General features: G+C 37.9%; 1 protein-coding gene across 13 annotated transcripts in view; it reads left to right on the top strand.

Annotated features, from left to right (window-relative positions):
• adgrl2a (adhesion G protein-coupled receptor L2a) overlaps positions 1-14,475 on the top strand; it is a 98,981-nt gene that overhangs the window by 36,275 nt on the left and 48,231 nt on the right. For all 13 annotated transcript variants that reach the window (XM_042416421.1, XM_042416423.1, XM_042416422.1 and 10 more), the window contains exon 3: positions 6,701-6,914. In XM_042416421.1, coding sequence (XP_042272355.1) covers positions 6,701-6,914 — 214 coding nt within the window. The remainder of the gene's footprint in view (positions 1-6,700; positions 6,915-14,475) is intronic.

Here is a 14,475-nt window from a genome sequence, read left to right as displayed (position 1 = left end):
CCCAAACATGACATCAGCTTTCAGCACACAGAGCGGAAAAAAGAGAAACACAGTCTTGAGTTAAAGTTAATGTGAAGAAATTCAAAAGAATGTTAATATCTGTCAAACCAGTAGCGTAATTCTTTTTTTTACAATGGCCACACAGAGTCAGCAGTCTACCTCATACCCTGCTGTTTGCAGGATATATGCAATATTTTCTTTCTTCTCCTCCCCTGTGTGGACCTGACTTCTTAAGAATACATGCTGTTGTAAAGGATATCTCTGGATTATAGAATCAGCACTGTGGGAAGAGTCTTGACTTAAAGGTTTCTTTTCCTTCACAGACTTCCTTTGCTTGTACCATAGAGAGGAGGGGGAAGGGATGGGGTGGCAGAACCTGGAGGACTCAAGCTGTGTTTCCTGTGGCTCCAAGCTAATGCTATAGGCCACACTTTTCTTTCACCCCAAATCCCCCCAGCAAGCGACCTTGTCGGCTCGGGAGTGCAGAATAATGGCAAACCAAGCAGAGATGCTAGCTCATTTACAAGCAGCTGTTTAGCTCTCATCAGAACAGTGAGGAAAATCAAAGGGCTGCACTAACGGTAGACGACAAGCATCGGGAGCGTCCTCGTCACACTTCTCATTGGCTCTAGACAGAAAAATTATCTGGTTTCACATCAAAATAATCTGGAGACCTTTTGTGCTCTGGCCACAATGATGGCAGCGTAAGTGGCTGAATAGGCCTTTTGATCAGCCTCTGCTTTGCCCCTGGACTAACACTGGAAGCATGTGTAACTCAAGTTACAAAGGGTCATTTTAATATGAAAACCATTTACTGGATGCAAGATAGCCCTGATGAAAAGCAGTATAGTTGCTTTGTCATTTGTGCTGCATAATCACTACCAAGCAATAGTGGAATAATTTCTTTCTCAATGAGAGTTGGTTACCTTCATTAAACATACATCTGTCTCGGAGTTTGCATTTTAGCTGAGTATACTGTAAATGTACTGTACATCCTGAATACATGTGTCCATATGTTTGATCATGGTAATGTTTAGCTTCATGGGACTATGCAGTAGAATGTCCCTAAATGGTTGATGAAGATCCTAATGACTCTCTGTTCCTGTGAAATAGGAAGACATTTTGTTCATTACCTCTGCTTCAGTGACACTCATATCCTACCAGATGGTCACTTTCCAAATGATTTGGCTCATCTGTGAAAAAAAAAAAAAAAGAATTATTGTATTATAGCACCACAGAGACTGCGTGCATAATACCGGGGTTTCTCACAGTTCTTTAGCAGCAGATTCTGTATTGGCCTAATGTCACCACAAAGGTTACATATGGTAGTAAATGCCAGCCTGGGAGGCTTTAAATAGAGGTTCCTCGTTGGTGTAATAAAGTGCCATAACCCATGGAAATAGAGGTCCTGTGCACCAATCAAAATCAATTACTAGCATGTTATAACAACATGTACAACAAGCAGATGTCAAAAGATTTAGTAATCATATATTAAAAAGGAGATAAACAGCTGTTTTCTAGTGGAAAAATGGCTTTGCTGCTTATTTCTACTTGTTAGTGATAAAATATGCAATATTTTCAAGGCTTACAGTTTAATTTTAGTCCACTCTTGTACAATGACACTGATCAGTGCTGATTTCAATGCTTGCTACATAGCTGATTAAGAGGAATTGTAATGCTTTTCTAGTGGTGGTGGTAGTAGGGTGGATGGTTGACCAGAATACCTGATTAGGAAGCGTGTCAACAAGGCCATGATAAGGATCTAGCCAGTTATGTCTCTGCTGCATGATGTTGCCATGGTCACAGGATTGAGCTTTCCACATAATATTTTATTGACTATGCCTCGATCCTTTGCTTCTTGCAGTTGAATTAGTGCAGTTAATTTATAACTCCTTTTAGGCGTTGATTGATAGGCATCTCTAATTCAATCAACATTTTTCCTTGCCATGTAAAGGTTTGGATGCACCATCACAGAATGAAAGTACATCAAAGCTAGTAAAATAACATCTCATATTTTGAGGAGGTGTCTGAAGTGTGTGCTACCCGTGAAGAAGAGGGTGCTGAGTTTCCCTTTGAGTGTGAAGAGTGTGTGTATGTGTGTCTGACAACCTAAGATGAACACAACTAAAAAATTCCTCTCAGTTGCCATCATCATGTGGCTCCTTGTTTGCAACTAATGCACCAGTGGCATACGCCACATGTGGCAACATGTTGTTGGCTCAGCAGCCTCTTCCCAACCACAGAAAGCTCAGAAGTAAAAAAGCCCCTGAAACACAATATAGCAACAAGTGCTCTCAGCTGCTCCAATAAACTGCTAAGATCTTTCTAGATGTGATTTCAGAAGACTTATCATGAAAATCACAAAGCAAAGAGAGACAAGGGGAGGAAAAAGAATGTAGCTGCCTTACAATATAGAACAATTTTTTAACATCTAAGACATCGATATTCCTAACATGGTTCACTGTTTCCATATGGAGAGTGAATAATTTTCATATCATGCATTCCCTCAATAATTATGCTAATGATGCCATGAGCAAAATAATTATTACTTTTCTAGCTCATTTGAATAATTAAATTATTTAGTTAAGTGAGACAGTAAGCATTGGATTTTGTTTATGTTAGATCCGCTGTGATCATATTATTCTGTTGCAATGCATGGTCGTGGCAGAGTATGATTGATGGTGTTTTGGTGTCTCATAATCTGTATAAACAGAGATTTGAAGTATAGGCACATAAACCCAAACTCCATTATATGATGTAAAATAACTTCTACAAAACAATTATGCAAGGAACATATTTTGATAAGTCAGTCGAGCAATTATTCCTTTAGCTTGTTTTGACCAATGTATATTTGTATATGAACACTGTAGTCGAATTAGTTTGAAGGATCACACACACCACAGTAAGAAATTTGTAATGTCAAGGACTGAACTGAAGCAAAATCAAACAAAATAAATTATACAGAACACAAGAGGATACATCAGACCATTAATGACTTTATTGTAAACATTCAAATAAGGACTCACATCTATTGCGCTGAAATTGCTGGACTATTGGGTGTCCACATATTGAGTTGTCTTTGTCACTAATCTCCCCTATACAAAAATACCATCCGACACCAGAGTGAGAAAGTAGTTCAGCCTCAGGCCTAATCAATGGAGAGAGGCTTTTCGAGGTTGTTTACGGCCATGCTTTTGGCCCATGAAGCACAAACCCAGCTAGCAAATAAAGTATGCCTCGAGGATGGCAATTTTGTTGAACTCCCAGAGATTTGAACATGAAAATGTAGCATTATTACAGGGCCTGTCATCAGCCTGGTTGAAAAAAAAAAGTTTCTGGTATATATCAGAGGGAGTCTTGCAGTGTTCTTAAGCTCACATGTATCTCTTTGTTGCTCCAGCCTCTGTTTTCCTACTTAAGCAGAGAGACTGCATCAGTTCTAAATCATAAAACCAGAAGCAGAGATTGTAAAGGCTCTGCAGAGTGATTTAAGTGTTTTAGCAGTGTTCCTGGGACGCAGAGCATCACTGGGTTTGGCTGCAGATTTGGAGATCAAACTCAGAGGTCTTGCACATGGCCAAAGACCCAGATCACTTCCAGCCACAAAGTAGGCCATGCAGTGCAAGCTAATGTGTCCCACCCAGCCATACATGACATGCTGCCCAATTGATCCGTGTGAAGTCTATGTGACCTCCATAGTAAGACAAACCAGAATTCAGTCCAGTCTCAGCAAATTCACAGAAAGAATTGTATTGTTTCTTTCATGTGTTAAATGTACTTTTAACATATTCATGTATTGGATTAATAATTGTTTTTGCTTATAGTATAGACTGAGGAACCTTTTCAATTCTTAAACCTTTTCCTCAATTAAAAAAAAGCTTTTAAAGTATCTCAGATGCACCAAATGTGGCCCATCTGAAGCCTGTCTTTTTTCTTATGATAAGACAATACATAGAGAAAAGCAATAGACGTGTCTCCATTATACATTTGCCCTTTTCAAGTCATGGTTTGAGTATAAAAATTGTAATGTGGCATTGACTGATGTTTTACATTGGTTCGTATAGTTACTATACATTGTATTGCTGACTTTTGATGGAGCTATGCTGGAGAGCACTGACATGAACTCGAGATTGGCTGTCAAGTCCTGTTCCTAACATGCCGTGTTTTCATTTTTTCCACTTGGGCTTTTTCTTTCAAGCCAACATCTCTGATAAATTGTTTATCACCTTAAGCGTTTCTTTTTGACTCCAGAGAGAAAAGGGCTGCAAAAATGAAATATGGCTGAAACCTATCATATTTGAAAGCCTTTACTTTTTCATGCCTATTGGTCACATGAGAAAGTTTGCTGTCAGAAAGCGCACGTAAAGGAAAAAAAGATCCTTCCCTGATGATTGTGTGCTCCCAAACAAATAAAGTCTTATAGAGGTTAGATAGGTCAGGGCAGCTGCCCTCCTTCATAAGCCGTTTTCACCTATGAATGTATAAATATATATGAAGGTCTGGAATTGCCCTTTCACACATGTAGCACACAACAAGAAATCTGTGTCTGTGTCAGACGCATTCTCACCTAATGGAAATACTCCGTTTGGTTTAGGCAAGGGATGGCGCCTGGGTAAGGTATGCAGGAGGCAGACATGACACAAAAAGTATGCTGTGGTTGTAATTTGGCATTTTTAAGCTTTTCACCAGAAATAAAACAGCTTTTATTTTACGAGAAATCACAGGAAGTTCTCTGTCCCATTGGCGCTAGCTTCACAGCACAGTGTTCAGGCCCAGTCAAAAGCTGGCCTGCTGTGTTGATCCAGCGCCAGCCGCGTGATAGAAACGTCATCAACACGCCTACTTGCTCACTGTGAATTCTCTGGAAAATGAACTGCTGTATTCACACATGGGTTCAATCAGATATTACACGGACTATATACTAGTGAGCTGGCACGGTAAAGTTGGTTTAATGTCTGGTCCGACTGAGTGGACATTTGCGCTCACACATACAGCTCCTCCGGATAATGTCCGGAAAATTTCAGGGTTGCAGTACATGTGTAAAAGGGGCTATACAGATATATTTTTTGTTCACCCTGAGCTCTTCACTGAGTACCTGAGAAGTAGGATTTTCACCTGATTGGTGCACAAACGGAGGACCAAACAATACTAACTGACATTTATCTTCCTTTGTAAAATACCACAGTAGCATTTTCTGGTGAGGGCACAACACAGAATACTAATCCCTTCCATTGTAGCATAGCATTTAATCAGACAAAGATAATTGTATTGGTAGTTAATTGATGAGGCATCCAATAGGGCACAATGAACTCAGCCTTTCCAGGCCAGTTGAGCAGAGCTGAAGTCAGTGGCTTTAAGTAAACTGTTGCCACACAAAGAACATCTCACTGAGCAACTCATGAAAAGAAAATGTGCTTTGCGATTATAAACAACTGCACATATGGATTCATCTGAGTTGTCCAGGTGCCAAACAAATTAGTGCATGAAAGTTACGAAGTAACGATTTTTTTTTTCTGCAGCCAGTCAGTGGACTAAACCTCATTAGTGAAGTAGAGGCTTTGGAAATGCTAACAACATAGCTATGAGTCAAGTTGCTGATAACAACGCTGTTAAGACTAAAAGAGGTGACAAAGTCACTGCTGGATACCAGAAAAAGTTATTATTCGGTGCAGCCAGTGGTTTAGTTAAAGTGAACAGAGAGGCAGCTGGCAATCTTTTCAAGCTTTATGCCACTTCCCTCTAATACTTGACATGTCATAGCAGGAGGAAGCTGCCCTGACCAAAAATATCCTGCATTTGAATTGGTATAGTTTATGTATGTAGCTTGCTTTTAGTTTAAGTATGGCTTTTGGCATTGTTCACATTTACAGAACACAAAGCCATAATATTGATTTCTTTTCTATTTTTCCTACCCCCGCACCCTCCCTGACAGACACACACAAACACAAACACACAAACTCTCCCCTTTTTTTTTTCCAGCATCCCAATAGCCCTGCCTTCGATTGTCAGTCCTGCAAAGTGGATTAAATTACACTCATGTACAGATGCTTGTTGTGCTTTTTCATTTTGGATAGAAAAATGAGCATTGCAAGTAAACCACAAGTCTCGGGTGATAGACTGCGTGATGACAGTGTGCTCCCATATTAAAATGAAACACAGGACAGCAGTTGGGCAAAGAAAAAAAAACAGTTGCAGAAAAATCCATTACAAAATAAATTCTTGTTGGAGTTTTTTTTTTTTTTTTTAACCACCATGCAAGCTGTCAGAGATTAGTGTTTGTATGTTAGTGTATGTCCTTACATAGGCAATCATAAGGGGTTACAATCCTCCTGACATACAAACTGACTTTAATGACAATTATTGATTTTTTTTTCCAGGACCAGTTAAGGCATGTGGATGACATACTAACACCATTAGCTCACTGGTGCAGTTGAGATCTGACTTCACTCAATATACTGTCAGGCCAATCCAAAGTTCACTGTTCACATATCAGCATGATTCATATTGCTCAACTGTTATAGCCTTTCGAATAGAATAAGAAAGAACATTCATGAAGATGCTACCTTTGTTTATATCCAGCACATCCAGCTCTGATATTCTGTGTCTTCTGCCTGTTACATCATCTTCCTCTGTGACAGCCTAACTATACATCTCCCTTCATTTTGCACTGATAGAGCTCTCTCTCTCTCTTCTCCCTCAGGGTTTAGTCGGGCTGCCCTGCCATTTGGCTTAGTACGGAGAGAGCTGTCTTGTGAGGGTTACCCCATCGATCTGCGGTGTCCAGGAAGTGATGTCATAATGATTGAAAGTGCCAACTATGGCCGAACAGATGACAAGATCTGCGATGCCGACCCTTTCCAGATGGAGAACATCAACTGCTATCTTCCAGATGCCTACAAGATAATGTCACAAAGGTAAAACTGCAGACAGCTCTGTGCAGTATCAAAAATAAATAAATTATGCCAAAATGAGGCATCTGCCAAAGTTACAGGACCCTTAGAAAATAATTGGCTTACAGTAACGGTTGCTAGTTACCCTGAGCAACCAGAACTGGACCACTATCAACCATTTCATTTTGTCTGGTTGCCCCTGTTGGCATCCGTTTTTCCTATTTTAAGAAAATTCTCTGCATCCCTGGCCTTTGGAGTAAAATCTTCTGCCAAGCAGAATATCAGGGCTGCCATCGGATTTATTTGCTCCTTCGAAAAAATAGCAAAAGTGAATGTAACTGTGGAGTAGAAAAAGAAAAAAAGCAACAGTAGCCTTTCAGCATCAATAACCTGCAAGACATTAATGTTAGCACCAATACTGAGACAACTGAACACGAGCCAAAAAGAATTAGAAACTTCATCAGAACTTGGGTGCTGAAGAGAACAGATTTAAATAAAAATGAAAATAAATCAGTGAGCACAGTAATAAATTCACAATGGACATCAAGTTCACATCTCAAAATAACAACAGAACAAATTTTACTTACAGGAGGTAATTATTCTGTCTGTTGTAATTTAGTCTGATAAATACATTACCTGGCAAGTGTGCCAGGTGAGGGGTTCACCTGTGTTTAATAAAATAGGTTTAACCACTTTTGGTTTAAAATAACTTGGTATAATACAGCTATATTTTGTTGCCACCAAAAGCTAAATAACAAACTCTCTGGCTTGTGCCTTGATTGATATAAAAAGCTTTTCAATCTACTTTAGTTTCTATAAGTCTTGTAAATCAAACATGATTTTCAAATATTGTCTTTTGTTTAATGCAGAACATTTAAACATTTTTTAATCAATGTAAAAAAAAGACTTATATTGCTGCTCCACTGCAATTTAATTTTACAAAACATTTGATCAGTTTATAAAATATGATGCAGTGTTAGAGATTAAACTGCCCAACAGTATGTAAAATAGTTAAAAAAAAATGTGCTCCACCTCGACCAACGACAACAGTAAAATACCGCTTCCGTATTAATGCATAAATAAAAATGCACAATAATGTAAAAATAATACACTGACTGGGACAAATCTGCATAATGAGTACTTTAAAAAAATACATTTTCGATAGCAACTGTGTATTTTTATAGTGTGGTATTACTATGTTTACTTAAGTAAATTATCTGAATCCTCTTTCTACCACTGGCATTTCTTCAACTTTAACATACTACTCTTCTGTTTTGGCCCTTTGGCAAATCCTGTTGGTCAGATTAAGGGCAGGTTCTTGGCAGGTCCGACTTAAAGATGCTCTGTATCTCCTAAACTGATTGATGACTGACCACAGAGATGTCCGCCATTTTAAAGACATGTGTCTCTGCAACTATCGTCCACGTGCAAAGACGGATGATTTAGTGTTGAAACAAACCCGTGGAGGTGCATGTTCTTGTGCGCACACATGCAACTCAGCAGGGTTCCACTGGCAACACTGTATACGTGAGACCTTATACATGAGACCAGTTGTCACATAGGGATGCCATCTGAGCCAAAGTGCACAGGATGGAATGACATATGAGGGCCACAGAGAGAGATATTGGACTGTATGAGACTGTCAGCAACTCTGGCAAGCCGCCTTGGGAAATAAAAAAATAATGAAATAAAACAGTTGAGCCCTTGTATTCAGGGGGTTTATTGTCAAGCCCTGTTTGATGAAGTCAGATAGCTGACTCACATTGTGTGTCTTGAAAGGTTGCAGCCTGCCTGCTCCCTGCTTGCGGCCCTGTGTATTACGCTGGCCTCAGCCTCGCTCGAACAAGAACAGTCCACTGAAGCACAAATACTGACCCAGCAGGAGCTGCCTGACAACAAATCCCAAACAGTCTCGTCGAAACGCTCCCCACCAGCGTCTTTAGAGGACTCAGATTCATTCCTTATATGCATATCCTGAGAATGCCAGAGGCCGTAGTTCAGATGTTATTTTAAATGTGTTTTTAGCATTTCAGTGTCACTGCTGAGCTATTGTACTCAGAACAAAGTCAGAAATGTGTGCGTTCTAAGAGAAAGTCCTGTGATACAGAAGGGTCTCTCTGAGGTGTGTGGGTTCAAAAATTACACAACAATCTCTGAAGAGTTTATATCTGAAACAAGGAAAGATAGGAAGAAATCCAAAAGAGGCCAAAAAAAAAAAAAGACTTATTTACATAAAGTGTCATCCATATATCATAGTTTTGGCTGTGTGCAAATTCTTGTGAAATAGATCTTTGATATATATCAAAATGGAATGTGTGAGACTAGATTTTTTATTTATTTATTTTTTATTATTTATGTGAAAATGAGCCATAGGGTTTAATATGCACAATTTATTTCCGAAGTAGTCTATAAATCATAAAAGCAGTGTTTGCGTAATCAGTGCAGAAACTTAAAACAGTCCACTGTCATGAAAATAGGTTCAAGGACAGCTTGACAGTCGCCAAAGATTACATGTGGGACTAATTAGTGATTTTATTTTTTGTCCATTTATATACAGAAATAGACTAAAATAGGAAGAAAACGTAATGAAACAATGCCTCTGCTGCCAAAAACAATTACCCTCAAATGAGAAATGTGGTGATTTTTGCCTATTTGGAATGTGATGTTTGTTTTATAGCTATAAGATCTGAGCCCTTCACTTTTCCACAAGTCAAAACTCTGGATTGAGCTCTAACCCAGCTGAAATTTTCCATATATGGGGCAACCCACTGAAAGAAATAGTATTTTCTACTCTACAGCCTCCATCAATAAAGGACTGAAGAGCCAAAAATATTTGTTGCCATAATTACCCTGGCCTACTAATTTAAGTATGTGGGAAAAATCACATTAGCACTTGTGTGGAAAACTGTGTTCACTTTTATAAACATCCCAAATTGATGTGGTCCTGAAGTGTGGAGAATTGGATTGAGGCTTCACCGAGTTTGATAGATCCTGTTGGCTCTCCAAGTTGTTTTTATATCTGGCTGGCATATTATATTCATGAGCACAATGATTTTATGAAAATAGCCTTAGGACTGTTGTGGCTCAATTAGAACATTCAGCTGCAAGCAATTAGTCGACTCAAGTGGGTGATAATCTGTACAGGAATTTTTCACGTGGACACCTCCCCAGCAGATGTGAAACTGCATGGCAGTACAGTTTGAAATAATTAATTCATTGATAATAATATTCAGCGAGGGGATTTTTTCTTGTTCTTCTTTTCAGGGTTTTAGTTTTTAATAATTAAATTTTCTTCAACTGTACTGATGATAATGGTCGCAACTACAACAAATTCTTACCACACAAATGATATCTACCGGACTGCAAAACAAATATATTTAAATATTATTTCGTAATACATGCAGTTGTACATAAATGTACCATCTTTTACTGATGTATATCTAGACACCAGTCCTTATCACAATAGCTTGAGGAATAGTCAAGATGACGAGTCGACCGATCGCACACAAAAAAGAACATATTAAGATATACAATATGAATAAGTGGCTTACATCTATTGATTTCTTTTTGACTAATGAGCTTCATTGTAAGTATTCGATAACAAGGTCATTGATTGCTGTAACATAACATGGCTGGGTCCTGCCGTGCCTGTGGATTATGGGTTTTCCAAGGAGCGTATCATTGACAAGAGTGATCAATGCAGATAGCTCTCTAACAGAGGACATGGAATTCATCAGTGGGATTACGGGACAGTTATGAGTTAGACTGAGTTGATAATCATCAATAATTATCATGAAAATGATCATTACCATTCACCATTAGGTATTTGAAAAATGTATTTTTAAATCACATATCAATAGCTTGAATGATGTGACAGCTTTTTACAGACATTATTATATTTATATGGGCCTTAACAGCTGACTTGTAATCTTGAAATGACCTAGTAATATTAGTGTGTAATCATTAGTATTTTCCAAGTTCTTGTCAGTAAATGTAAGGCATTTCTGGAGACTCAATGATACTGCTTACACTATTTATATCAGTGACAGCACTGCTTGGAAGGCTCTCCGAGGAGCTTCATTGTTGCTGCCTGACAGCACACTGCCTTGTTCCTCTTCTCTGTGCATACAGTGTTAGTGTTATTTAAAGCACAGCAGATTAAGATTTCATAAAAATCCAGATTCAGCTTGGGCGTTTCAGAGGGGTGTACACAAGTTCATGAGCCATGAAACTGCTCTGTACTCAAGACTATATTAGTGATGATGTGCTAAATTAAAAAGTGAACCGTCATCATCATTAACCAAAAAAATACTAATACCAACGATTAACACTCATGGAAGGAAAAATAATATGTATAAAAAATAGCTTCTCACATTAAAAGCTAGGGAAACGGATTTTGGTTGGTTTATCGAAATTAATGTTATATTACATTATATCACTATGACAACAGGGCTGGCTGATATAAAAATATATACAGTCATATCGTACCATATTTGCCATACCATTTTTACTGTGGTTGCTATCACTTAAACATTTCTGGATGCATTAGATCATTGTGGGCAATGCTGCAATTCAATGAGCAAGACTGCTTTATTTTTTTTATTAAATAAAGCACCTTGATTTTTTGAGTATTTAATTGTCATGCTTGTCCGGTTATTTTGACAGTTTGAGTTTTACTACATCATAATATATATATATCAATATTGCGTAATAAAATTGAGTTTATATCGTGATAAAAGATGACCTCTACTTGACAACATTAGTGTCAGTAATGTTTGTGAAATGCAGTTTCTTCCACTCGTATTTTTAAATACTTAATCTGTCACGGTGCTCACGGTTTCAGAATTTTCAGATGAATTGGACACCAAACATCACCATCGAGTGTGCTCAACAGCATTGCATTCTGTCTTGTGAAAGGTCACATGTAGAGAGAGCTGCAGAATGTCACAACAGTATTCCCATTGACTTCAGTGGCATGATGATGTAGCTTTGCTGGTTTAAAAATCAATAGTTGAGATGGACGGATGTGAGTCAGACAGCATTCCTCCTGACTCTGTAAGATCCTGGAATCCCCCTGTTGAGCACCATTGGCAGCTCCAGTAAATATAGCATAAACACAAGCATATGACAGTAATTACAAGTTTCTGGAATGTCTTACCCGGATATTGGGTCAGACCTCAAGTTGAAAGCAGGATGCTAATGGTTAATTTCTAACAACCAATTTCCTGAAACATTATTGGGCCACCCCCTTAGAAAATGGTCTAAATATACTGATATTTGAAGTGATTACACATCTAAAGTGTGTGTGGTGTGTGTGTGTGTGTGTGTTTCATGTCTTGTTTGCATCCGATTGTTTCTTTTGCTGCCATTCTGTGGCCCTGGAAATGATTTAATTTTTCAATGGCCTGTCTGCTATCAACAGGCTTGCCTCTTGAGAGAGATGTCTGCCTTGATAATTGTGCCATGAACCTCATCAGCATTTCAGATGAAATGGAGCTAGACGGGTCACTTTGAGTTTAAGAGACGCTAATTTGATTGAAATTCAAACTGGGAGCACCAGGAAGTAGATTGTGCCTTTTTCTGTAATGTGCTCCCCTCACTCATGTCGCCTTTCTCCTCCAGTTACACAGCGATTGTTTTCGCTGCTGCTGCTATTTCTTACGTCGTGAATTCCTAATGGCTGCTTAGGCCTCATGAATGGTAGGGACTGTTGAAGGATGGAAAACTGGAACAGTGGGGATAAAACAATCTAGGATTCAGCAATTAAGGAACATCTTACCCATATCTAAACTGGATTTGTCACACAAGAGGCACATGAGCAGCATTAAATGGTTATAAAAGACTTCCATGACTGTCCATACCAGTGTCATTTTAAAGTTTTTATTTAGAAGTTGTGCATTGAAGACTATTTTTATTTCTTTCCCATTGAATATTTATGTACTTATGTGATCAACAATATAAAGTAATTTAATAATTTACATGTAAACAACTGAGTGAGGTTTTTTTTTAATCTGTCTGTTTGCAAAAGACCAAAGATTTACCTACTAAACTATAATTTTAAAAGTGATTTATCAGCGCATTTTCATTATTTTTTAATCAACACATAACATAAACAAACAATTTTGATAAGGTTCCCTTAAATGGTGGCAGTGTTTATAATTTTAGCACAAACATCTTTGGCATTTCTGTACACAATGTTTTCTGTTACTTATATATCTAAAAATATATCTGTGATAAGATAATGTCAGCCAGTATATCTGCTTTACTAAATATATTCGTTCAGTGCACTAAAAGCAGGGAGGTCTTAAAAACACAGAGCAGGTCAGAGTAGTGCGCATAAGCAGAGCTGACATACAAGCCTACGCTCATTGATTAAAATGGCATCATCTGTTCTGAGAGATGGATGAGTGAAAAACTGATCTAATTGCAGTCATTTATTGTTTGAAGCATACTTTAGACCTAAGTAACACCTCGGACTACATTTTTTGATCAAAATACAGATTGTAACATTTTTTTCACTTAATTATTCCATTATCTCTCTGTCCAATTATTCCTCTGACATGCTTTATGACGGCAATGGAAAAGGTTAAATTGCAGGTGGATACATATGGTATCAGGAGTGTCATCAGTTACACCTTGTTGGCATCTTATCGCACCCGTTCCCGCTGTCAGCGGGGAGTGCTCATTTTTAAAGGAGATTTGCATTAAATCCAAGTAGCATTTTGTGTGTCACTCTAATTGTATTGATGTCTGCCACTCCCAAAAGGTCAGAGATGTGATGGGATTACATTTGGAATACTTCAGTGTGATTAACAGGCCGAGTGGGGAAATGGGGGCATTCGTAGTAGAAAGTAACTCTGTCCTGCATTTATGTTAATTTCACTTCAAGAAAAAAACATGTTAGAAGTATTCTTGACTGAGAGCATTTTGACAATTGTATACCCCTTAGTATTTTAAATAATTAAAGCATAACATTATAATTGGATAGATAGAGTCAGCTTCCAGATTTTTGCCTCTGGACTTTAAACCCTATGTCCTATTTATCTTGTCATGTTTAAAATGTGGAGCACTGGAAATCTTTTTTATTTTTAAACTGGACAACACTTTGTTAAAACATGTCACGGATGTGTTAGACATACTAATATCTCAAATTAAAAATAAATAAATAGAAGTAAATAATTCTCTTTTAACTCCCACACAGAAAGAACGGTATTTTTTTGGGATATGAGCTTCAACTGAAACACCACCAAACGATTAGATAATATCCCTGCCAAAAATAAAAAAAGATGCAACGATTTTGGCTCCTTCTTCATTTTATTGAGCTTCAATTTTTTTTTCTCTTGCATTACTCGGATGAAATAGATTAATACTCTTTCCACTTTTCAGTAAAATTCTGTTGAGCAATCAAGGTATTTATAGAAATAGAATGTCTCACTCTGGAGGAAAGTGGAGGAAAGCTTCCTTTGACTTAATATTCATTATGTACATGATTAATTACTATATAGCCTCAGACTATCAAAAGATAGTCAGAGATATCATATTTTACATGTATTTAATTAGTGTGCACTTTGAGACCTGTGCCCTG

Source organism: Thunnus maccoyii, chromosome 7, assembly GCF_910596095.1.
Source record: "Thunnus maccoyii chromosome 7, fThuMac1.1, whole genome shotgun sequence".
NCBI classification, from domain to species: domain Eukaryota; kingdom Metazoa; phylum Chordata; class Actinopteri; order Scombriformes; family Scombridae; genus Thunnus; species Thunnus maccoyii.
This window is presented reverse-complemented; position numbering and strand designations above follow the sequence as displayed.